We start from the raw sequence: 26667 nt of genomic DNA on the forward strand, positions 1-26667 counted from the left end.
AGAGTGGGGAGATAAAGAGCAGCATGAGGCACAAGGAAGGAGAGTGAGGAGAAGAGTAGCGTGTGGCCCAAGAAAGGAAAGTGAGGAGGAGAAGAGCAGCGTGAGGCACAAGGAAGGAATGTGAGGAGGTGATTAACAGTGTGCAGCGCAATGAAGGAGAGTGTGGGGAAGAAGAGCAGTATGAGGCACAAGGACAGAAAGTGGGGAGAACGAGAGCAGTGTGAGGCACAAGATGGAAGAGTGAGGAGAAAAAGAGCAGAGTGAGGCACCAGAAAGGAGAGTGAGGAGAAGAAAAGCAGCATGAGGCACAAGGAAGGAGAGCAAGAAGAGCAGTGTGAGGCACAAGGAAGGAGAGTCAGTAGGAGAAGGGCAGTGTGAGACACAAGGAAGAGAATAAGAAGAGCAGCTTGAAGCACAAGTAAGGAGAGTGAGGAGGAGGAGAGTAGCATGAAGCACAAGGTAGGAGAGTGTGGGTAAGAGGAGCAGCATGAGGTACAAGGACAGAGAGTAGGGAGAAGAAGAGCAGCATTAGGCACAAGAAAAAGAGTGAGGAGAAGAAGAGCAGTGTGAGGCACAAGAAAGGAGCACGAGGAGGAGAAGAGCAGCATGAGGCACAAGGAAGGAGAGTAAGAAGAGCAGTGTGAGGCACAAGGAAGGTGAGTGGGGAGAAGCACAGCCTGAGGCACAAGGAAGGAGTGTGAAGAGAATAGCATTGTGAGGCGCAAAGAAGGAGAGTGAAGAGAAGAGCAAAGTGAGGCACAAGGAAGCCAAGTAAGAAGAGCAGGTTGAGGCACAAGGAAGGTGAGTGAGGAGAAGCACAGTGTGAGGCACAAGGAAGGAGTGTGAGAAGTATAGCAGCGTGAGGCACAAGGACGGAGATTGATGAGAAGAAGAGCAGTGTGAGGCACAAGAAAGGAGAGTGAGGAGAAGAGAAGCGTGAGGCACAAGGAAAGAGAGTGGGGAGGTAAAAAGCAGCATGAGGCACAAGGAAGGAGAGCAAGAAGAGCAGTGTGAGGCGCAAGTAAGGAGAGTCAGTAGGAGAAGGGCAGCATGAGACACAAGGAAGAGAATAAGAAGAGCAGCGTGAAGCACAAGTAAGGAGAGAGAGGAGGAGGAGAGTAGCATGAGGCACAAGGAAGGAGAGTGTGGGGAAGAGGAGCAGCATGAGGTACAAGGACAGAGAGTAGGGAGAAGAAGAGCAGCATTAGGCACAAGAAAAAGAGTGAGGAGAAGAAGAGTAGTGTGAGGCACAAGAAAGGAGCAGGAGGAGGAGAAGAGCAGCATGAGGCACACGGAAGGAGAGTAAGAAGAGCAGCGTGAGGCACAAGGAAGGTGAGTGGGGAAAAGCACAGCCTGAGGCACAAGGAAGGAGTGTGGAGAGAATAGCATTGTGAGGCGCAAAGAAGGTGAGTGAGGAGAAGCACAGTGTGAGGCACAAGGAAGGAGTGTGAGAAGTGTAGCAGCGTGAGGCACAAGAAAGGAGAGTGATGAGAAGAAGAGCAGGGTGAGGCACAAGAAAGGACAGTGAGGAGAAGAATAGCGTGAGGCACAAGAAAGGAAAGTGAGGAGAAGCAGAGCAGCGAGAGGCACAATGAAGGAGAGTGAGGAGGTGAAGAGCTGTGCGCAGCACAATGAAAGAGATTTTGGGGAAGAAGAGCAGCATGAGGCACAAGGACAGAGAGTGGGGAGAACAAGAGCAGTGTGAGGCACAAGATGGAAGAATGAGGAGAAGAAGAACAGTGTGAGGCACAAGGAAGGAGATTGAGGAGAAGAAGAGCAGCACGAGACACCAGAAAGGAGAGTGAGGAGAAGCATATCATGAGGCACAATGAATGAGATCGAAGAGAAGAGCCGTGTGAGGAACAAGGAAGGAGAGTGAGGAGGTGAAGAGTAGCATGAGGCACAAGGAAGGAGAGTCAGGAGGAGAAGAGCAGTGCGTAGTAAATGGAAGGAGAGTAAGGAGGAGAAGAGAGGTATGAAGCACAAGAAAGGAGAGGGGGGAGCTGAAGAGCTGCACGCAGAAAATGGAAGGAGAAGAAAAGCAGAGTGAGGGACAAGGAAGGTGAGTGCGGAGAACCACAGTTTGAGGCACAAGGAAGAAGTGTGAAGAGTATAGCAGCATGAGGCAAAAGAAATGAGAGTGAGGAAGAGAAGAGTGAGGCACAATGAATGAGAGTGGGGAGGTAAAGAGCAGCATGAGGCACAAGGAAGGAGAGTGAGGAGAAGAAAAGCAGCATGATGCACAAGAAAGGAGAGTAATAAGAGCAGGTTGAGGCACAAGAAAGGAAAGTGAGGAAGAGAAGAGCAGCGCGAGACACAAGGAAAGTGAGTGAGGAGAACCACAGCGTGAGGCACAAGGAAGGAGTGTGAGGAGAAGAGCAGCACGAGGCACAAGGAAGGAGAGTAAGAAGAGTAGCTTGAGGCACAGGCACAAGGAAGGTGAGTGAGAAGCACAGCGTGTGGAACAAGGAAGGAGTGGGAGGATAATAGCAGCATGAGGCACAAGGAAGGAGTGTGAGAAGATTAGCAGCAATAGTCACAAGGAAGGAGAGTCAGGAGAAGAAGAGCAGCGTGAGGCAGAAGAAAGGAGAGTGAGGAAGAGAAGAGCAGTGTGAGGCACGAGGACAATTAGTGAGTAAAAGAAGAGCAGCATGAGGCACAAGGACAGACAGTTAGTAGGAGAAGGGCAGCGTGAGGCACAAGGAAGGAGAGTAAGAAGAGCAGCATGAGGCACAAGGAAGGATAGTGAGGAGAAGCACAGCATGAGGCACAAGGAAGGAGAGTGAGGAGAAAAGCAGTGTGAGGCACGAGAAAGGAGAGTGGAGAGGTGAAGAGCAGCATGAGGCACAAGGAAGATAAGTCAGGAGGAGAAGAGCAGTGCGAACTAAATGGAAGGAGAGTAAGGAAGAGAAGAGAGGTATGAAGCACAAGAAGGGAGAGTGGGGAGCTGAAGAGCTGCACGCAGAAAATGGAAGGAGAAGAAGAGCAGAGTGAGGCACAAGAAAGGTGAGTGCGGAGAACCACAGGGTGAGGCACAAGGAAGAAGTGTGAAGAGAATAGCAGCATGAGGCAAAAGAAAGGAGAGTGAGGAAGAGAAGAGTGAGGCACAAGGAAGGAGAGTGGGGGGTAAAGAGCAGCATGAGGCACAAGGAAGGAGAGTGAGGAGAAGAAAAGCAGCATGAGGCACAAGAAAGGAGAGTAAGAAGAGCAGGTTGAGGCACAAGAAAGGAAAGTGAGGAAGAGATGAGCAGCGTGAGGCACAAGGAAGGAGTGTGAGGAGAAGAGCGTGTGGCACAAGGAAGGACTGGGAGGAGAATAGCAGCATGAGACACAAGGAAGGAGTGTGAGAAGATTAGCAGCAATAGTCACAAGGAAGGAGAGTCAGGAGAAGAAGAGCAGCGTGAGGCACAAGAAAGGAGAGTGAGGAAGAGAAGAGCAGTGTGAGGCACGAGGACAATTAGTGAGTAGAAGAAGAAAAGCATGAGGCACAAGGACAGACCGTTAGTAGGAGAAGGGCAGCATGAGGCACAGGGAAGGAGAGTAAGAAGAGCAGCAAGAGGCACAAGGAAGGAGAGTGAGGAGAAGAGCAGTGTGAGGCACGAGAAAGGAGAGTGGGGAGGTAAAGAGCAGCATGAAGCACAAGGAAGGAGAGTGAGGAGAAGAGTAGCGTGCGGCCCAAGAAAGGAAAGTGAGGAGGAGAAGAGCAGCGTGAGGCACAAGGACAAACAGTTAGTAGGAGAAGGGCAGCGTGAGGCACAAGGAAGGAGAGAAAGCAGAGCAGCTTGAGGCACAAAGAAGGAGAGTGAGGAGAAGCACAGCATAAGGCACAAGGAGAGAGTGTGAGGAGAATAGCATTGTTAGGCACAAGGAAGGAGAGTGAGTAAAAGAAGCGCAGAGTTGGGCACATGGAAGGAGAGGAAGAAGAACAGCGTGAGGCCCAAGGAAGGTGAGTGAGGAGAAGACAGCGTGAGGCCCAAGGAAGGTGAGTGAGGAGAAGAACAGTGTGAGGCACAAGGAACGAGTATGAGGAGAATAGCAGCATGAGGCTCAAGAAAGGAGAGTGAGGAAAAGAAGAGCAGCGTGAGGCACAAGAAAAGCGAGTGAGGAGAAAAAGAGCAGCATGAGGCACAAGGAAGGAGAGTGGGGAGAAGCAAAGCATGAGACACAAGGAAGGAGAGTGAGAAGAACAAGAGCAGAGTGAGGTGCAAGAAAGGAGAGTGAGGATGAGAAGAACAGCATGAGGCACAAGGAGAGGTAGTGAGTAGGAGAAGAGCAGCATGAGGCACATGGACAGATAGTTACCAGAAAGGCAGTGTGAGGCACAAGGAAGGAGAGTAAGAAGAGCAGCGTGAAGCACAAGGAAGGTGAGTGAGGAGAAGCACAGTGTGAGGTACAAGAAAGAGAATGGCAATGTGAGGCACAAGGAAGGAGAGCAAGGAGAACAGCGTGAGGCAAAAGGAATGAGTGTGAGGAGAAAAGCAGCATGAGGCACAAGGAAGGAGAATGAGGAGAAGAAGAGTAGCGTGAGGCACAAGAAATGAGAGTGAGGAGAAGATCAGCATGAAACATAAGGAAGGAGAGTGAGGAGAAGAAGAGCAGCATGAGCCACAAGGAAGGAGAGTGAGGAGAAGCACATCTTGAGGCACAATGAATGAGATCAAGGAGAAGAGCCGTGTGAGGCACAAGGAAGGAGAGTGAGGAGGTGAAGAGCAGCAGGAGGCACAAGGAAGGAGAGTCAGGAGGAGAAGAGCAGTGCATTGTAAATGGAAGGAGAGTAAGGAAGAGAAGATAGGTATGAAGCACAAGAAAGGAGAGTGGGGAGCTGAAGAGCTGCGCGCAGAAAATGGAAGGAGGGTGGGAAAGACGAGATTAGCATTCAGCACAAGAAAGGAGAGTGAGGAGAAGAGCAACGTGAGGCACAAGGAATGCGATTGAGGAGAAGAGCAGCATGATGCACAAGGAAGAAGAGTGAGGAGGTGAAGAGCATCATGAGGCACAAGGAAGGCAAGTGGGGAGAAGAGCAGCGTGAGGCAGAAAAAAGGCAAGTGAGGAGAAGAGTAGCTTGAGGTACGAGGAATGAGAGTAAGGAGAAGAGCAGCGTGAGGCACAAGGATAGCAAGTGAAGAAGAGAAGAGCAGCATGAGGCAGAAGGAAGGAGAGTGAGGAGAAGAGCAGCGTGAGGCACAAGGATGGAGAGGGAGAGTGGTTTAAGAGATGGTACTAGAGAGAAACATTAATAAAACAAAAGAAACTGGACACATTTTACAGATACATTTTGAAGATGCTATAATAATTTGGACCCTAGAGTATTCAACCCCAAAACAGACACCAGGCTCCCAGCAAGCTTTCATTTTCAGTGAAAGGCTCTCAAAAGTGTTGCGAATGGAAGCTTTGTATAGACACTTTTGAAGGGAAAGCTTTTCATATCTCAATGTCACTGATCATCTTCAGCCTGGTACAATACAACCCATGTCTCATGAGGCATAATGCAAGATGCCACTCTAGCAGCATAAGTGCAATGCACAAGCAACATGCAATCAATGTTAAAGTTTACAACCATGAAAACAGGGCCACTTTTCCTTCAGCAGGGAAAAATACAATTTAAATAAAATTGTGTTATTATCATTTTATTTTTCCTTTTTTACACTGCTCAAAATCAGCAGCGCAAAGCTCCTCCGCCTTAGTGGAAGAGCCACCACTGCTCAAACCAGCTCACAGCAGGCACAAAGCGGCAGTGAGACATGCTACTGATGAGCTTGTGCTTTCTTATTATGGATGAGTGAATTTGAAATTCCACCCATGCTGTCCATAACATTGTATTAACTACACTACATTTGACCTAGGCAAGAGAAGTTCACTTCTCCCATCCCTGCAAGCAGATGTTGCGCCCAACATAGAGCGGACATAAGACTGCAGGGGACTTGTGTTCCTCTGCGCTCTCCTGAGCGTCAGCATGGAAATCATGGCTGCCCTTCATTTTATGTCTTAACACTTACTCTCGATCTTACAAAAGAGAAAGGAAATGGAGTTTAGAATCACAAGTAAGAAATGGAAGCAACTGATGGTCCCAGCCCTGAGCAGCATCAGGAAAGCTACCTCCTGTTATGTTGTTAGTTTATTTTTGTATAGCGCTAAATCACCAACAGGTCTCTAAGCGCTGCTAGAGAGGGAGAGGCTGGGTCCGTAGGCTAATGCGTCAAGGGTGTTATGGAGTTGACTGTCTAGTAGTTGGGGTGGGAGGAGCTAGGTGGGCAGAGGGGAAGAGGTGGGGTCAAGACAGGAAAGGGTCAGTTAGTGTAGGGACGGGGACCGAGCTAGATGTTAAATAAAGAGCTCGTAAATACTAAGTCTGTGTCCTCGTGTATGTGTAGAGTGGGACACGACAGCTGGCGACGAGGGTGGGATGAGAAAGAAACCCCACTCACGAGTGCCCCGTCCTGCAGCGTGGAGTGAGCTCCGCTGCAACGTAGCCCCTGCGGCGCCGGTGACGAGCCCCCGGGAGTGGCCTGATCTCCCCTCGCAAGTGGAAGAGGGTCGAGAAGGGAAGCGACAACCCAGCGAACGAGCGCTGATGTGCCCCGAGAAGAGCGCTGAATCAGAGCGCCAAAAACGCGGCAGAAAGGGCGCCGAGTGAAGAGCGCCAGAACGCCGACCGCGCTGGGCGCGCAGAAGAGCCTGCAGTGCGCCGAAACCGGCGGGGAGCCGGAAACCCACTCCGAGGCTGCCCAGGTGAGCCTGCACTGCCGCGAAGGCGAGAGGAGGCGAAGGAAGAGCCCCACGCACGCGCAACCCCCACGGAAGCCAGCGCTCGATCGGCCAGCGGCAGCAAAGACCAGTCAGGCAGCAGGCAGTGCGCGAGGCCAGCGCAAGACAGACAACGCTTACCCCAACGCGCTGTGAAAGTGCCCAGCTCTACTGTAAGTCCTCCGACACCGAATGCGTGTGTGCCCTGAGTGAGAGAAGAACCTCGTGGACTGCAGAGGGAGGCGGCCATCTTAAGGTCAGGCAGCCCAAGGGACAAACCCTACCTGATTGAAGGGCGGCCATCTTTAAGTCAGGCGAAGGTCGAAAACAAGCACTGGCGCCTCCAAATTAATGCACTGCGTCCTGATAGCCCATCACTCACTGCCAGACGAGTGCTAACAAGTGGAACAAACAAGCAGTGGTAGCTGCAGCAAACAATAGTGAGAGTGAACGTCGGTGACCGCGACCAGTGTCAAGTGCAAGCCCGGAAGAGCCACTACCAAGATGTCCAACCCTCCTGCGCAAGACGCCCAAAACCCCCCTACGAAGAAGGAGGTCAAAGGCACGCATCTGCGTGCGCCGGAACCCTTGATAATCACCACCGGAAGTAGCATGGGCCTGAAATGGCAGGAGTGGCTGGAGGACTTTGAGGACTACATTGAAGGCTCTAGAATCGAGACAGACAAGGACAAGATAATAACCCTTCGCAATCTCGGAGGGCGCGAGATCAGCAAGATAGTGCGAGAGATCCCAACCGACGACGGTGACACCTACATCAAAGTAAAAGACATACTGAACAATCGTTTCCTGCACAGAAGAAATGTTGATTATGAGCGACACAAGTTCCATCAACAGCGCCAGGACAAGGATGAACCGCTAACGTCCTTCATACACCGACTGCGGCGCCAGTCCCAGTACTGCGACTTCACAAACTTCTCGCCGGATGCGGCCATCAAGTCCCAAATAATCTCAGGATGCCACTCAGATGCACTGAGGCGAAGACTGCTAAGGAAGCCACAAGAATTGGCGGAAATTGAGGAAAACTCACGAATATATGACCAAGCCGAAGAGAACGCGGCGGATATCGAAGTCAAGCCCAGCTCTAGCCGTGAACATGCCAACCGTGTCTCCGACCGACGACAGGGGCGACAGGACTACCGTGGCAACTCGCGTGACCGATCACGCCGATCCAGATTCTCACCCAGATGCCGGACAGACCACCGGCCGAAAGATTCAGAGAGGAGAGACCGACGACTCGAACGCACAAGACGGTGCTACAGGTGCGGGTATGACTACCCTCACACCGACTCATGCCCTGCCATGGGCCAACACTGCCGGAAGTGCGGACGATCCAATCACTTCGAGGCCATGTGCAGTGATTACCACCGAGAGAAACGTGGCGGCACTGACCGACGCGCCAGCCAGCAAAGGTCTTCAAGGACCGAAACCAAACGGCACCACGCCAGAGCCGTTCAGGATGAACCTGATCGATCCCCAGCGTCGTCTCACTCCAGTCGTGAATCCAGACGTTCCAGATGGGATCGCCGATCTCCCTCGAGAGAGTCCAGATCCTCCTCATCCAGGCGATCGTCCTACACCACCGAGTATGTCAACATCGCTGACAACGATCAGCTCAAACGCTACCCACGGCTTGATATCATGGTGGGCAACCATGCAGCGAAATTCGTCATGGACAGTGGCGCATCCCTTAACTACATCTCCGTTGCTGAACACGAGCGCATGGTTCCTAAGCCTCATCTGCGTTTTGCACCTGTCCGGGTATACACATGGATGTCAAGGAAACCACTCCCGTGCCTGGGGAAATTCGACACCACCCTCACACATGGCGGCATCACCATCCCTGCCATCATCCATGTCATCAAAGGACCCGATGCAGACTGCTTACTAAGCCTTCCGACTGCTGAGCGCCTGCGCCTCGTGCACATCCTCTTCAACGTGAACGACAGCTCCAACTACGCTGCGAAATTTCCAGCTCTGTTCAAGGGCCTGGGCAAACTGAAAGGCCGGCAAGTACATCTGCATATCAATGAGCGGGTAACGCCAATTGCTCAGCATCCGCGGCGAGTGCCGTTTCATCTGCAACCTGCGGTGGCTCAAGAGCTGCAAGACCTCCTGGATGCTGACATCATCGAACGCACCGAAGGACCCACTCCCTGGGTGTCCCCGGTAGTCATCGTGCCAAAAAAAGGGACTCCCGACAAGGTCCGTCTCTGTGTAGACATGCGCCTGCCGAACACGGCAATCGAGAGGGAAAGGCACCCCGGCCCACACCTGAGCGACATGATTACGGCACTCAACGGAGCTACGGTCTTTTCCAAGCTGGACCTCAACAAGGGCTACCACCAGCTCGAGCTGGATGACAGCTCTCGCCCCATCACCACGTTTGCCACGCATCTCGGCCTCTTCCGATATAAGCCTCTCAGTTTTGGTGTTTCCTCGGCAGCTGAAATTTTCCAAGAGGCGATTCGCCTGATCATCCATCATATCCCAAATTCACTCAACTACAGTGATGACATTCTGGTGTATGGCACAAACCTCCGAGAACACGACATCGCCCTTGACCGCGTCTGCCAGGCTCTGCTGGACGCAAACCTGACTCTCAATAAGGACAAATGCGAATTCCACCAATCAACACTGAAGTTCTTTGGACACATTTTCTCGTCCAGCGGCATGAAACCCGATCCAGACAAGGTGGCTGTGCTCAACAACACCAAAAGCCCAGCTGACGTGAACGATCTACGCTCCTTTCTCGGGATGGCGAGTTACTGTGCTCGCTACATTCGCGATTATGCCACCATAAGCCATCCACTGAGGCTCCTCACGAAGTCCAACCAGCCCTTCGACTGGACCCCGGACTGCGAGCGCGCCTTCAGAGACATCAAACAGGCAGTTGAATCGTCTGACTGTTTGTCCTACTTCAACCCCAGACGAAAGACAGAGATCACCGTAGACGCCAGTCCGGTGGGCCTAGGAGCGATCCTGGCTCAGTACGACGACGACTCGGACCAACGGAGGATCATCGCCTACGCCAGCCGCAGCCTCACCGATCCGGAAAGGAAGTACTCCCAGCCTGAGAAGGAGAGCCTGGCGGTCGTGTGGGCGTGCGAGCATTTCCACATCTTCATCTATGGGAAACACTTCACGCTCATTACTGACCATCAGGCGCTCGTGACAATATACGGAAATCCGAAGAGCAAGATGCCCCCCAGGATTGAGCGGTGGGGCCTCCGGCTGCAGGAGTACACGTTTACAATCATTCACAAACCGGGGAAGGGAGACAACCCTGCTGATTACATGTCCCGTCACCCCCGGGACTCTGCAGTGCCAACCTCATCCATAGCAGAGGAATACATCCACTTCGTGTCAAGTCATGCTCGCCCTCCAGCCATACCAATGGACACCATCCGGGAAGCAACCAACAAGGACGCTGTTCTACAGATCGTGATGAAACGCATACTATCCAACAGGTGGAGACATCATCCGCAAGATGACGACGAGAATCCGGAGGCTAGAAGTGAGCTCCAGGCTTTTCGACACGTCTCTGATGAACTCTCAATAACCAAAGATGGCCTCCTTCTAAGGGACCACCGGATAGTCATCCCAGCCACCCTGAGACAAGGAGTAGTCGATCTAGCACATGAAGGTCATCGTGGGGTCGTATCCACCAAGAGAGCGCTTAGAGAGCGTGTCTGGTTCCCAGCTCTAGACCAAATAGTCGAGAACACTCTGAAGGACTGTCATCCCTGTCAGCTAACCGGCCCCAACACTCCGCCTGCACCGCTTCAGATGACCCCACTACCGGACGGAGTGTGGCAAGAAGTTGCAATGGATTTCTACGGACCTCTGCAGTCAGGGAAGTATGTGATCGTCATCGTGGATGAATATTCCCGATTCCCTGTGGCTCAGTTTATCTCTTCCACCAACGCCACCTGTACTCTCAAAGTACTTGAGGAGGTTTTCGCAACCTGGGGTGTTCCCAGAATCATCAAAACGGACAATGGACCCCCGTTCAACGGGCATGAATTCAGCGACTTCGCGAAACAAATGGACTTCCAGCACCGCAAGGTCACCCCACTCTGGCCGCAAGCCAATGGGACCGTCGAACGGTTCATGTCTACCATCAAGAAAACCTTCCAACAGGCCACCGCCGAGAAAAAGGATCTGCAAGCGGCACTGAATGAAGTCCTCTGTGCCTACCGAACCACTCCTCACTCCACGACGGGTGTCTGCCCTGCCACTCTCATGCTTGGGAGGACACCGAGAACTCGGATCCCAACCTGGGAGGGAGCCCTGAAGAAAACCCTCTCAGACCACCAGATCAAGGACATGGTTGCAACAGATCAGTACCACAAGGAGAAGATGAAGGAACATGCTGATCTCAAACGGAGGGCCCGGTCCCCCTCCCTCAAGGAAGGTGATAGGGTCATTGTTAAACAAGAGCAGCGCCAGAAAACTGACTGTCGTTTCAAAGACGAGCCCCTCACGATTGTGCAGCAAAAGGGCACCATGGTGACCGCGGAGTCAGAGAACAGGCGAGTCACCCGAAATGCATCCCACTTTAAGAAGTGCCCTCCTGAAAGACGTGACTGCACACCTACAGCTTCCGTGCCGGAGAGCCATAGCAGCCCAGAGGCTGGCGCGCCTGACTCGGCACCTTCTACGGTGCAAGAACCAGTGGCAGAGAACATTGTGTCTACACCGGCTCGACCCCGACGCCAAGTGCAGCCTCCCAAGAGACTGATTGTAGAAATGGACTAAGTTTCACTTCACTGCTGTTTTGTTAAGAAAGGGGGAGATGTTATGGAGTTGACTGTCTAGTAGTTGGGGTGGGAGGAGCTAGGTGGGCAGAGGGGAAGAGGTGGGGTCAAGACAGAAAAGGGTCAGTTAGTGTAGGGACGGGGACCGAGCTAGATGTTAAATAAAGAGCTCGTAAATACTAAGTCTGTGTCCTCGTGTATGTGTAGAGTGGGACACGACAAAGGGTAGCAGAGGAAGGGGATAAATAGACAGTATTCAAGGCCTCCTTAAAGAGCACAGTCTTGAGTTGCTTCCTGAAATGGAGGAGAGCCGGTTCCATACGAAGGTAATCCTGCAGCTGATTCCAGAGCTCTGGGAGAAGGACAGAGAACGCTCTGCCCCCTTTAGATGCAGTTTTGCAACGAGGGGTATACAGGCGGCATGCGGCCTGGGATGTCATTCTTGAGTCTGTCTTTAATATATGTAGGGGCATTTCCGCAGATTGCCTTATGGGCAATACAAAGGCCTTTACATTTTGCTCTTTGTTTGATAGGGAGCCAGTGTAGCCTACACAGGAGGGGGGTGGCGTGACTTGTAACTGGCATAGATGCACAGTACCATGAGGGGGCATCGGTTAAAACACATTGGTGATGTTGAAACATCTCCTACATTGCAAATTCACTCACCTTTTGAAATACTGAAAACCTGTACTTTACTTCTCTCTCAAACCAGTTCTCACTTAACCCAATGTCCTGTCCCATTTTCTTCCTTTGTTATTTGAATTGAATGATTAACGACTAGAAATCATTTCCGAAAATCAAACTATATCCATATATCCACTGGATATTCCGTCTCCAAGGGGCTTCAGGCATCAGTAAACATTGGTGAACTTACCTGTGAATCTAAATCTATCAAGGAGGTATGCCAATGGGCGTGGCTTGAACGCCGTACAAGATGGCGGACTGATCTCGGAGCTCCGTCAGCCGTCCACCGGACCCGGCGATTTTCTCCGCGTTTCCTGAGCAAATGCGAGCGCTGTCGCTGGAATCCGCCGCCGGAACATGAGGTGAGCAGGGGGAACTAATCTGCTCTCCTCGCAACCGGCGGTGTCAGATTATAACATCTGTGACGCGCTTCGCTCGTCAGCGGCCGCCATTTTCGCCAGTCTGGGTGCGCAACGCTCCTTTCTTCAAAACGCCGCTTTTTCAATGCCACAAATGCAACGCGGTTATTACAAGCACCGGACTCTTGCTTTTCTTACCTCCTCTTCACCACTTTACCACCTCATTTGTAAAGTGTGTTTACTAGCTCTGTGACAGAAAACGATGAGGTATTTTCTTCTCTCATAACTGAACGCTAGTTCCTCATGTATGTAAACACCGTTTATACAATATTCTGTCACATTGCTCTACATTAACTCTGCAGTTACGCCACCGCTTCAATATGTGCTTTCCTTGACATGAGGTGATATTTTTCCTATATAATCTTCCTGATTTCTTTGAAAAGGCAGTATAAAATTTTGTGGACGAACATTGTGCTTATTCTCTGCACTCCTACACAAGTTGTGGTCTTAATACACTTCTTTTTCCCGTTATTTATGGGGAAGCTTCGACAACTCAAGCTTACAGCCCCCAAAGCTAAACCACAGCTTTCCTCAGACTCTGACTCTGCGTCTCACGTCATGGATGACTCTGTTCCTGTCAAACCGTCCACAGCTCAAGGCGCAATTCCTAAATCGACTACACCTAATAAGCCTCTTCAACCTGCTTCAATCAAACGTCTGAAAAAAGACCCTCCATCTCCGGATTCCTCGGCGCATTCTGCGTCAATGGATCTTATTCTGGAGGAGCTTCGTGCACTCAAACCCTTCATGGCTGAAACGACTAAAACTTTACAATTCCTTCACGACAAATGGTCTACTCTGGAATCAAGGGTTTTACTGGTGGAACAATCTACAGAATCTCTTCAAACCTCCTGTGCAAAAATTACACTCTTGGAAAAGGATATTTCTCTCTTGAAACGACAGTCGGAAGAGTTGGAAAATCGTAACAGAAGGAATAACCTCCGCCTTTATAATCTTCCGGAACTTACAGAAGGATCCGATCCGACAGCTTTCTTCCAAACATTTTTGCCAAAAATTTTGGACCTTCCTTCTTCCACCTCTCTTAATATTCAACGTGCGCACCGTCTTGGCCCTAAAGTCTCCACCAAGCCCAGAGGAGTCATCATGCTGTTCCTCCAATACACAGATCTTCTCCAAGTATTATCAGAAGCAAAGACTAAAAAACAAATTATGTGGGAGGGTCGCAGGCTATACCTATCTCAGGACGTTGCTAAAGTCACAGCTGATCGTCGAAAGCAATTCCTTGATTTAAGACCGCGTTTGAGAGATCTTGGCGCTCGTTATGGACTGCTTCATCCATGCCTCTTCAAGGTGACCTACAAGGACAGAACAACCACTTTCGAAGATCCACTCGTCCTGGAGGAATTTCTTCGTCGTCATGAAACTGTTAACATGGACACTGCAAGACCTGTTTAAACATCTTTGTTTTATTTTGCTCTCTAGACTTGTCTCCCTCAAAGTCCCTTGTCGTCTCTTGTTTCTAATGTTTGTATTTTACTGAATACCTCCTATATTTCTACATCCTACCCTCGTTGTTCAATTTCTCTGGTACTCTTCTTCTCTCATTCTTCATATGTACGCCTAATGTTCCTTCCAATTTTTATCTCTCCACAGATCCCAACCTTATGTCTTTCCATCCCGGTGTATCCGTGCTTCCATTCATTTGTTCCTTCGCTGGTTCCTACGGTGTTCGACGATGTGAGTTTCCGTTGTTGATGTCGTCCTCTTCTGGCGTCGTCATCCCTCAACTCTCTTGATTTATTCGTTGTTAGTTACGATGTTGCTTCTCTCTGTCCTCATCGCTATATCTTTTCTATCACTTCTTTCTTCCCTTTCCTTACTCAATTCTTTCTCTTTTATTCCTTTATTTTATCATCTATATTCTCTCTTGCTCTTTTTCTCTTATATCTCATATTTTTCGCATTTTTACTTTACCTTACTTCACATTTTCGCTTATCTCTTACTATATCTTACCTCATATCATTTTACTAATCTTATAAATTCCGAGTAGTTACTTGGAATGTTAAAGGGTTAAATAACCCCATTAAGCGTCAGCGCGTCCTCACCCACTTGGCTCGGCTCAAGGCCGATGTAGTTCTAATACAAGAATCCCACCTTTCTGACGCAGAAGCTACTAAACTTAAAAGATGCTGGGTAGGACATGTTTTCCACTCTCCTGCTTTAGGTAAGAAAAATGGTACTGTTATTTTATGTCATAAGAAGTTAAATGTTTCTGTTGTAACTCAAGAAAATGATGATAGTGGCCGTTGGGTTATTACTAAACTCCTTATTGATAAAATACCTATTGTTATCTTTAATGTTTACGCTCCTACAGGTGTTGATAATTTGTTTTGGCCTGCTATTTCTGATAAATTAGTTACTCTTAATGAACAATATGTTATTTTCGGTGGTGATTGCAACCAAGTCCTAGACCCTTTCCTTGATAGAAATTCCAAAGTTAAATTTATCCCTTCCAAGATGCATTCCCAATTTAGTACCTCGATTCAAAACTATGCTCTAGTTGACATTTGGAGATTATGTAACCCTGACCTTAAAGAATACATGTTTTATTCCCCCACCCATCATTCTCAATCTCGTATAGATTATTTGTTTCTCAGTAAATCCCTAGCACAACTAGTCACTCATTCAGAAATAGGTTCCATTCTAATTTCAGACCATGCCCCCGTTTTTGTTGATATTGACCTTATTCCCTTCTCCCCTAATTCGGGACGTTGGAGATTCAATAATTCTCTACTTTTGGACCCCATTTTCACCACTAAATTTATAGAGTTTGCCTCTGAATTTTTTACACTAAATCACCTCCCTGAGTCTTCCTTTGTCAATGTTTGGGACTCTTTCAAAGCAGCTGCTAGAGGATTTATCATTAATTTTGTCTCTCAAAAGAAAAAACAGTCGATTCTCAAGTCAACTCAAATTTTGGATAAAATAAAGAAACTAGAATATACATATTATCAATCTACCTCTGAATCTTCACTTCGTGAACTTATCTCTGCCAAAATTGAATTTAATAGGTTTACTACTAACGCAGCTTCCAACTCTCTTCTTAAATGTAACTCCCGCTATTATGGAGGTCAAAACAAAATGGGCAAACTTCTAGCTAACTACCTAAAAATACGCAAAGAAAGAACAAAGATTGAGTCCTTGCTGGATTCAGCCGGTGTTTCTCTGTTCAAAGACAAAGATATATTAGCTCAGTTTGTCTCATTTTACCAAACTTTATACACTCCTGAGTCTAGCCCTGATCCTGATGACCTTTTATCATATTTCCAAGATATCCCCTCCCCTCAATCTTCTCATGTAGATTTTCAATCCTTGGAGTTGGATATTTCCCCCTCTGAAATCTCGCATGCGGTTTCCATCCTCCGTAAAGGCAAAGCCCCAGGACCAGACGGTTTTACTATTGAGTTTTACAATCACTTCTCCTCCCTTCTCCTCCCTAAGCTTTTACTATTATTTCAGTCCTTTGTCCAATCTGGATCTTCTCAGGGATCTTTTCAGGAAGCGTTAATTTGTCTCATACCCAAGCCAGATAAAGATCATACGTTATGTAAAAATTATCGCCCAATCTCTCTGGTAAACACTGATTATAAAATTTTCGCCAAAATTATAGCCCTTAGACTCGATCCTCTACTACCAGAACTTATCGGCCCGGAACAATCCGGTTTCGTTAAAGGTCGCTTGTCGTCCGATAATTCTCGTGTTTTCTTTAACATTTTAAGTAAAGCGTCCTCTCTTCCATCTCCTCTAGCTGCCATTTCTCTCGATGCCGAAAAGGCCTTTGATAGAATAGGATGGGACTTTATGTTTCAAGCTCTTCGTTGGTTTGGTTTTCCACCTAAATTCATTTCTCTCATTTCTTTACTTTATTCCAGCCCCCATGCCTCCATCTTTGCCAACGGTATCACTTCTGATTATTTTCCTCTTCGAAGAGGAGTCCGTCAAGGATGCCCTCTATCTCCTCTTTTATTTATCCTAGCTTTAGAGCCCTTCTTAACTAAAATTAGACGAGATGAGCACATTTCTGGTTTTCAATATGGCCCCCAACAGCAGATTAAGTTATCGGTCTACGCGGATGATATTTTATTTTACTGCTCCGACCCTCAAACAACTCTTCCTTCCTTCCTCAATCAAGTATCTGCTTTCTCTATCGTATCCGGATATAAACTAAATACGGACAAGTGTGAAATACTCCCCCTGAACCCATTATGCCTCAAACATCTATTTGACACCTCTGGTTTCTCCTGGCAACCTTCTAAGATTAAATATTTGGGTGTCTGGTTCGCCCCTCGCCTTTCGGATACCCTCAAATTTAACTTTGATTCTCTTTCTACTAAGATCACCACTTCTACCACACGTTGGAATCCTCTCTTTCTTTCTTGGTGGGGACGATTGGACTCCATAAAAATTATGCTGGCGCCTTTGGTTTTATACACCATTTCTATGACTCCTATTCATATCCCAAATCATTACTTCAAGTCCATAGATTCTATTTTGCTGAAATTTTTATGGAAAGGAAAAAGATCTCGAATAGCTCTTTCTGTTTTGAAGAGAGACAAATCTATGGGCGGGGTCAAATTCCCCAATTTTAAAGCATATCATAATGCCTTTTCTTTAAAACAAGCTCTACGCTGGCTCACTTCAGATCTTCCGTATTATCCTCCACTTTGGCTTACGCTAGAATCATCCTTCCTCCATCCCTATGACTTCAGTGAAGTTCTTTCCTTTTCCTCTAATGTCTCCTCTCTTCGGTCCCCTATAATTTCTCGCACTCGCTCCCTTCTTCAACCCTACTTATTATCTTCTTATCCTTCTACTTCTTCTCTTCACACTCAACCTATTTGGCATAACAAACATCTTCAAATTCGCAATCGCTCTCTCTATTGGAAATCTTGGCACTCTCGTGGTTTAAAATGGGTTTCTCAACTTCTTTCTGATGCTGATCCTCTCCCCTTTCACCTTCTTCAAGAACAATTTTCACTACCTTCCTCTTCTCGTAAACAATATTTATCGCTGATTCCTTCCCTTCTCCAATATCTCTCCGATCTTCCCTCTACCAATTCTATTCCTATACCTCATCTTTCCATCTCTAATGCCCTTGACCAATCTCCCTCTGCTTCTTTTCTATATAAAACTCTACAATCGTCGACTGACCGCTCTAAATCTAAGGTTGAGCTGGCTTGGGAAGAAGACTTGTCTCAAGAATGGCTCCCTATTTTTTGGGATAAGATTTGGTCTAAAATTCACAAAACATCTAGAGCTGCTAATACTACCCAAACCTTATTTTTTATTTACAATCGTACATTATACACTCCCTCTATTTTGTCATCTTTCTCATCAGACACTCCCTCCACCTGTTGGTCATGTTCTTGTCCTACAGCTGATTTGAAACACATGCTCTTTGAATGCCCTCCCATTCTCCATTTCTGGCATTTAGTTTGGTCTCAATTCCAAAAACTTTTCAATATCACTCATCCCTTTTCCATCCTTCATATTTTTCTAGGTTCCCTTTCCCCTGATCTTCCTGGATCTCACTTTAAACTCAAACTACTGGACCTCCTGATTGCCATAGCCTTTCATCATATTACATCACATTGGAAACAGGCTAATGATGTTTCTTTCACTGCATGGTGGAACGCAGTGTGTTTTAACCATCGTCTAGACACAAATTTTGTATCCCCTATTCCCCTAGCAATTCAACGTGACCTACTATGGCTCCCCCTTACCGAATACCTATCCCAGATCTCCAGACCACCCCCCATTTCTACAGTGCGCAATGTCGAAGTTCAAAAACCACCATGAATGTTTAGTCTTAATATATATGAATTTATCGATGCACATTATGTTTTCTTATTGTTATTTCTACGATTTTTACTTCTAATGATTTTCCCTTCTCCTCAATATTCTTGCATCCCTTCAATACATATTGTTCTCTTTACGTTATTTTTCATGAATAATTCCACTGTAATGTAAGAGAAAAAGTTGTGTTTTTATAACTTATGATTGTTTCTTCCTGTACTGTACTGCTTTGCTATTCTCACTCCTTAATAAACTTCAAACTTAAAAAAAAAAAAAGGAGGTATGCCAATGACAGCAACATTGTTTAAAATGTTAGCCACTCTCAGTTAAATCCATTCCCAAAATACTGGCTTAGCCAGTATTTGCCTAGCTTTACAAATTCAAAGTACATGCAAGCTTCATCTCTTTATAATCAGAAAAACATTTTACTGCGACTGCTAATACCCACTGCCTTCCTCTAGGGAAAAGGCCATCGCCCTGGCGCTATGCGCAGAGAAGCAGGTTCTGCTATCAAAATCGGGCACATACACTGTCCCAGCGCACACAGACTGGCTGCACAAGATTTGGGACTTATTAGGTATAGAAAAATTAACACCAGTGATAAGCTACACCTTACCCAAATTTTAGAAAACATGTGTAACGTCACGTGCATTAAACACTTATCCACCATATACCGCGAACTCACATGCCCAATATATCTACGCGTCGTGCACCCAGGCTGACAATAAAGGCATTAATAATAATGGGAGACAACAGAATGTAACGGTATTATTATGAATGAGCATTAACTGTTTTGTTTCTCTCCCTATGTTGGACACCCTCCTATGCCCCCCCCCCTTCCTTTCCTTTCCTGTCCTTCATGTCACTTCGCCGGCCGGTGGATGAAGGCGAAGGATGCTGTAACGTAAAAACAATAACACTGATACACACCTAAAATCGGAAAAATGTCCTCCTTCTTCATGAGGGAAACACCAATGCCTACCAAATTGATTCTATTTGCATCTCACCTTTGTATATTCATGAAGCTCATGGCTAACAAAAATGTAAAGAATATGGAAATACCTGCAATTTGGCTTGAAGCCACGTTACCACTCATTGTGAAATGTTAAAAAGAATCACTTACCTTACGCTTGTTTGTAGGACACACGTAGAGATAGCTCAAAATCGTCTTCAGGCCCACTTTGTCGTTCATCTTCTCGTATGTTGTTCCATAATCGGTGGATCTGCAATTCAAACAAAGGGCTAATGAGTCTGAATGTATTTACAAAGACAGGTCACTGGGGCATTTCTCGCGGTGATGCATGTTCTACAAAGATCCCTGGCTCTCCTGCGCCCTCGTGAAGGTTTGGGATGCGATCTACAATGATTAATTATGCATGTGCAACATTAAATACACGTTTACCTAATCCATTCTAATTTGATTTGCATGCTCTCTAGCTGCCCTAAGTAATAAACAAACAGTGAGCGCCAACCGAGAACAGAAAATAACCCAAGGTTACCATCATGAATACCAAATAACACAACATTGCATTTTGCATAACCATATATCTGTAGTTTTGCTGCAGGGTTCGAGGCCAGAGCAAATGGAAAGGGGCGACCACTCGGTCCCCCCGAACGTATGGCAGAGTGCCTCGATCCCCCCGGGAAGACATTTTTGGGCGGGAGGCGCGTCTCGGCTGGTATGCCCAAAGCGGCGTAGCCGGGGCGCGCTTTTTCCCGCCCTTGAGTGGGCTGGCCTAGACACGGACGCCGCCGGCCACGCCCTCGGGGCAGGCAGGGGCGGGTTTACGCCCGCCCTGAAGATGGATAAAAAGAGACGCAAGACCAGAAGACATCCTCTTGTTCCTGTGCTCTGAAGCTGCACCTCCCCGCTGCGCGTGAGCTCGAGACGGAACGAAGAGCCAATTTTGAGCGTTTTAATCGTTCTTGTTTGTTTTTCAGTTACTTTGTTGGAGAATGCCGAAGAAGGTTGGAAAGCGCATGAATACCGACCAGATGCTGCGTGCTCTCATGAAGGAGATGTCCGAGCTAAGGAAGCGGGTGGATATGAATGAGGAAAGGGGTCCAAAACGTCCTTTGGCGGGAGCAGCCCCGGGAGGGAAAAACAAGAGGCCCAGGAGGGGGGCAGCGGGAGAGGAGATCCCCGGTCCCAGTGCCCCGCTCGAGGCTCCAACGCCCGTGCCAGAGGAGGGGAATCCGATCACCCCCGTGTCCGAGGATGATATGCCGCCCGAGTTGGCAGCACAATTGGCAGCGTGGTTGGGAAAAGGTAACGAGGGCGCCACGGCTGTCGAAGCGCAGGAGCTGGTTAAGCAATTGCGTGAGAAGCGGGAAGCAGCCAAGTTGCCCGTGCCGGCTGCAGTGGGGGACAAGACACCAGGGACGGTTGCAACCACAGAGGCAGCGTCAGGTGCAGGTAAGCGGCCATTGCCGATTGCGAGGGATGAGTCAACACCCTCTCGGAGAGAAAAGTTGGGGCAACATGTTCCTTTGGCAATTAAGGAAAAGATTTGGGCGGGGGAGTATGTGAACATTTTTTCGTTACTTGTTGATCACTATGAGGTGGAGCATGTAAAGAGTCAGAAGGACTTAATGCACCCGAGTGTTTGGCGCGCAAAAATGGCCGCCTTTAAAGTGAATGAGAATATCGCCAATTGGGGCAATGCCTGGGGAATCTTTACATCAATCCTGGGCGAACGTAGGCCTGAGTTGCTTTCCGAGTTCCCAATCTACCAATCACGAATCATGGGGTACTCGACATCGCATCAGGGGAATCATTGGTTTTGTTACGATAATATGTTCCGAAAAGAAAAGGAGCATAATAAAAGTTTAACCTGGGATTGTTATGATGCCTTGACCTGGGATAAAATGAAGGAGTCAGGGATGTTAAAAATGCCATTGGTGGGAAGTAATGTGGGTGAATCCTCCCGACAATATGCGGGGACGCCCTTTCGGTCAGGTTCGGGGGCCGACGATCACTCGAAACCTACCGGCAATACCGGAAGAAAGGGTTTCTGTTTTAATTACAACAGAGGAAAATGTACGAGACCGCAGGGATCGTGTAAATTCAAACATGAATGTAGTGGTTGTGGGTCATCCCATCCTGAGGCCTCGTGCAGAGCCAGAACGGGTGATAACGGGGGGAGAGGAGGTGCCAAACAGGTCTAATATAGTCCGAGGGGCGCCTTTACCCACTCCCATTGATACCCTGGCAATGATCCCTTGGCTCAGTGATTACCCGGATCGTACTTCTGCTGGGGTGCTGCGAAACGGTTTTTCGTATGGTTTCCGCATCCCGGTAGGGGACTTTCAGGGTGTGGATAAGTGTAAAAACCAACTTTCCGTCCTGCAGCATACAACCGTAGTACAGGAAAAGATCCGAAAAGAGGTGACTCGAGGTCGGGTTGCTGGCCCGTTTAGTGTACCCCCAGTCCAGAATTTTGTGTGTTCTCCCTTAGGGGTAGTCCCCAAGAAAGACCCTGGAGAGTTCCGACTAATTCATAACTTATCAGCTCCACGAGGTCTTTCCGTAAATGAGGCAATCGATCCAGAGGTGTGTTCGGTGCGGTACGCATCCTTCGATGAGGCCGTAGCCATTTTGAATCGCCTGGGGCCCGGGGCGCTGATGGCGAAGTCAGATATCGAGTCAGCGTTCCGTTTGCTCCCGGTACACCCAGACGACCAGCGTCTCCTAGGTTTCATGTTTCAGGGTTGTTATTACATGGATAGGTGTATGCCAATGGGGTGTTCTATATCCTGTGCCTATTTCGAGAAATTCAGTTGTTTTCTACAATGGGTTTTCACAAAGAAAACGGGTTTCCAAGATGTAATGCACTACCTTGATGATTTCTTATTTCTTGGGGCAGCCGGGGGTCTTGAATGTGGCCGGGCCTTGGCCGACTTTTGTGTATTGATGGAACAGTTAGGCGTGCCATTGGCGCCGGGTAAAACAGTGGGTCCTACGACTTGCCTCGAGTTTCTGGGGATCGAGTTGGACTCCATTGAGGGGTGTTTCCGTTTGCCAGCCGAGAAAGTGTTGAAGTTCAGGGCTACGCTGCAACTATGTATAAATGCATCAAAAGTTACGCTGCAACAATTACAGCAAGTGGTGGGACAGTTGAATTTTGCCCTGAGGGTGATACCGATGGCCCGGCCCTTTTCCCGTTCAATTGCCCAAGCGATGATCGGCCTTAAAGAAGGCCATCATCGCACGAGACTATCGGCCGAGATCCGCCAGGACATGCGTATTTGGTTAGCATTCTTGGCGGATTTCAATGGTAGAATCGTCTGGAACAAACCAGCCGTGTCTTCTGAGGAGCTGGGGCTATGGACAGATTCGGCGGGAAGCATAGGTTTTGGCGCCATTTTCGGCACAAAATGGTCGGCACAAAGATGGCCGACTTGGTGGCATGAGAAGGGTCTGACGAGTAATATTGCTTTCCTCGAACTGTTTCCCATCTTGGTGGCCTTGAGAACATGGCCCGATGGGTTCAAAAATCACTCGGTCATATTTTGGTCGGACAATATGACTGTGGTCGAGTGCATCAATAGTCAGGCAGCACGTTGTAAACTGATCTTAAGACTGCTTAAAGAAATTGTTTTACTATGTATGAAATTGAACGTGCTATTCAGAGCAAAACACGTGCCAGGGGTGATGAATCAGGCAGCTGACGCACTGTCTCGTTTTCAAATGCAGGTTTTTTCGGGTTTCCTTCCCTCAGCGGACCAGGAGCCGGCACCCTTTACCGAAGCTCTCTGGTCTCTCGGTGCCCCGAACTTCGTCACCTCGTGGGAGAGAGTCTAGCACCAAGGACGAGGAAGGCATATGAAGGGGCGTTTCGGGCCTATTTAGCCTTTTTGGGGAGTGATAGAGAGCGACTTTGGGGTCATGAGGAATGGGTGGTGAATTTCCTGATGTCTTTACGTAGGGCTGGGAAATCGGTGGCTACGGCCCAGAGGCATCGTGCTGCCATTTCCTTTGTTGCCAGAGCACACGCTATCCAGGACCCAACAGCGTCCTTCGTTGTACAGAAAGCGCTGCGTGGGTGGCAACGCCTTGAGGGTCGCAGAGTAGATGAAAGGCGCCCGATAGGTTTGGATAGATTGTCCCAGTTGTTGGCTACACTTCCTGCCACATGTTCATCTCAGTTTGAGGCAGTACTGTTCCGAGCCGCATTTACGCTGGCATTTCACGGAGCAATGCGGGTAGGCGAACTAGTTGCAAGGAACAAACTGGATGTGGCGGGGGGGTTGTGCCGGGAACACGTTCAGATCAGGGGAGAAACAGTGACTGTCTCCTTTGTGAGGTCTAAGACTGACCAGGATGGGATGGGTGACTGCGTCATCGTACGCAGGATTCCTGGGTCCTCCATATGTCCGGTAAAGTGTTTAGAGGATTACCTAGCACGAAGGGTGGCATCATGGGGGGGGACTTTGTTAAGACACACGGACGCCACCCCACTGACGAAATTTCAGTTTCAGCGGGTGCTTGCGATGTCAGTTGCCGCTGCGGGCTTGAACCCGGGCGAATTTGGGACCCATTCCTTTCGGATAGGGGCTGCTACGGAAGCTACAGCCAGGGGTCTTAATGTTGAGCAAGTGAAACGAATGGGGCGTTGGTCCTCCAATTGCTATAAAAGATATGTGCAGTTGCACATGTTGTGAAGCTGTAATTATGTACTCTGTACTCACGCTTCTTGTTTTTGTTTGGTTTCAGTTACGCAAGCCTACGAGGCGGGGCGGACTATGCAGTCGACCTTACACCGGGCCAGCGGTCAGACATCACCGGCTGTGAAAAAGGAGGTGTGGGTCGTGGGCCACTCATACGTGAGGCGTGCCGCAGACGTATTCAAAGCAGGTGACATGATTCACGTAGCTGGGGAATACGGGTACAGGATGTCCTTCTACGGAAGGGGCGGTCTCTGTATTGACCAGTTTCAAACATTTTTTGAGGGTTTGTTAGGGCGGACAAGGTCACCGCCGTCTATAGTTATAGTGCATGTTGGCGGCAATGATTTGGTCACCATCGGTAGACGACTACTCCTGGAGGCAATGCTTTCCACTGTAAGTTGGTTGGCGAGGAGAGTTCCGGGGTGCACGATTGCATGGTCCCATTTGATTCCACGAAAGGTGTGGCGGGGGGCTATCTCTATACCTGCTTTGAATCATTCTGTTAGGAAGCTTAACAATAAAGTGAGTAGGTTGTTCCGTTCCAGGACATTGCATTCTATTTCTCATAGCTGTATTAATGATGACATGATGTATTCGGGGGATGGTGTGCATTTGTCTTGGGAGGGGAATGAGTTGTTCTTAGGAGATTTCTTAGCATGGTTGAAATCTTTGAAACATGACCTTTAGGTAGGAGTGTTGTGGGGGGTCCGGATAGCCGGTCAACTATCCGGCCTGTGGCGGTAAGGTCATGATCGGTGAGCACTAATTGGAAGATCCCTATGAGTGGGCGTCACCCAACACGGATGGGAGCGCTCGGGGGAGGTGGCCTTTGGCCCCTCAACGGGGAGGCGGTCCCTTCTAAGGATGGGTCGCCGGAAGAAGAGGAAAGGCGGTCAAGGCCCCTTCCTGTGTAGGAGGGGTTACAGCCCCCTCCTGGGGAATTTCCCGGGGCCGGTGACATCTGCGACGGCAGATGCGGTAAGTTGTGTGGGGTTGGGGGGAGGTCTACGATACCTTCTAGATACCTCACACGAGTCTTCAAACGACCTTTAACTGGCGTCGAGTTGATAAGTGCCCCCGTCAAGACAAGGGAAATTGTAGTAGTTGCACGTGAGTACGCCTCAGTGCTGTCGCCCCTCCCAAGTGGGGGGGGTATGTCTGGTTAGGGATCTTGACACCGGTTACGACCTTGCCGTTGGCCCTTAAACGTTAGGATGTACAATTTCAATATTTCAAGTCAATGTTTTGTAGGATGTTAGATCGGCTAGGAGAACCTCTGTATTAGAGAATTTGTTAAGGTTAGCCAAACATCGCAGTGTGGTATGAAATTGTACATTAATGTTTAAATGTTCTAATTTTTTGTTTTTAATAAATACGGCCGGGAGGGTCACTCCCTCCCACTTCCAAAAACTTCAAGAACCGTTTCCGGTTTCCCTCATTTGGGGATTGTGTTGAGAGGGGGTGGCAGGTATCTCAGCCATATGGAAAGGGGCGACCACTCGGTCCCCCCGAACGTATGGCAGAGTGCCTCGATCCCCCCGGGAAGACATTTTTGGGCGGGAGGCGCGTCTCGGCTGGTATGCCCAAAGCGGCGTAGCCGGGGCGCGCTTTTTCCCGCCCTTGAGTGGGCTGGCCTAGACACGGACGCCGCCGGCCACGCCCTCGGGGCAGGCAGGGGCGGGTTTACGCCCGCCCTGAAGATGGATAAAAAGAGACGCAAGACCAGAAGACATCCTCTTGTTCCTGTGCTCTGAAGCTGCACCTCCCCGCTGCGCGTGAGCTCGAGACGGAACGAAGAGCCAATTTTGACCCACCCACCAGCCCCTGAGGACAGCTAGTTGTTTTAATAAAGTTGATCAGTTATTCTATTTTCGTTTTCAGGTTGTTTTGGTGTTATGTTGATATTTAATGTGTAATAAAGATTGGTATAATGTTACAAGTTGGTGATTGAAAAATGTCGGATTTAAGGTCCATTTAGACACAGTTTTTTCGGTCATAGTGGCCAAATGTAGTTTCGTTTAGTTAGCACTTGTCGTATTTATTTCGGTCAGGCGGTAGGCGGTAAGGTCATGATCGGTGAGCACTAATTGGAAGATCCCTATGAGTGGGCGTCACCCAACACGGATGGGAGCGCTCGGGGGAGGTGGCCTTTGGCCCCTCAACGGGGAGGCGGTCCCTTCTAAGGATGGGTCGCCGGAAGAAGAGGAAAGGCGGTCAAGGCCCCTTCCTGTGTAGGAGGGGTTACAGCCCCCTCCTGGGGAATTTCCCGGGGCCGGTGACATCTGCGACGGCAGATGCGGTAAGTTGTGTGGGGTTGGGGGGAGGTCTACGATACCTTCTAGATACCTCACACGAGTCTTCGAACGACCTTTAACTGGCGTCGAGTTGATAAGTGCCCCCGTCAAGACAAGGGAAATTGTAGTAGTTGCACGTGAGTACGCCTCAGTGCTGTCGCCCCTCCCAAGTGGGGGGGGTATGTCTGGTTAGGGATCTTGACACCGGTTACGACCTTGCCGTTGGCCCTTAAACGTTAGGATGTACAATTTCAATATTTC

General features: G+C 48.8%; 1 protein-coding gene across 1 annotated transcript in view; it reads right to left on the reverse strand.

The window, feature by feature from the left end:
• Nucleotides 1-26667, reverse strand: part of LOC147712037 (VPS10 domain-containing receptor SorCS1-like) — a 2945658-nt gene that overhangs the window by 1622149 nt on the left and 1296842 nt on the right. The window contains exon 3 of the mRNA XM_086922756.1: nucleotides 19566-19665. Within this exon, the coding sequence (XP_086778882.1) occupies nucleotides 19566-19665 (100 nt within the window). The remainder of the gene's footprint in view (nucleotides 1-19565; nucleotides 19666-26667) is intronic.

This window comes from Lissotriton vulgaris, chromosome 5, assembly GCF_964263255.1.
Source record: "Lissotriton vulgaris chromosome 5, aLisVul1.2, whole genome shotgun sequence".
NCBI classification, from domain to species: Eukaryota; Metazoa; Chordata; class Amphibia; order Caudata; family Salamandridae; genus Lissotriton; species Lissotriton vulgaris.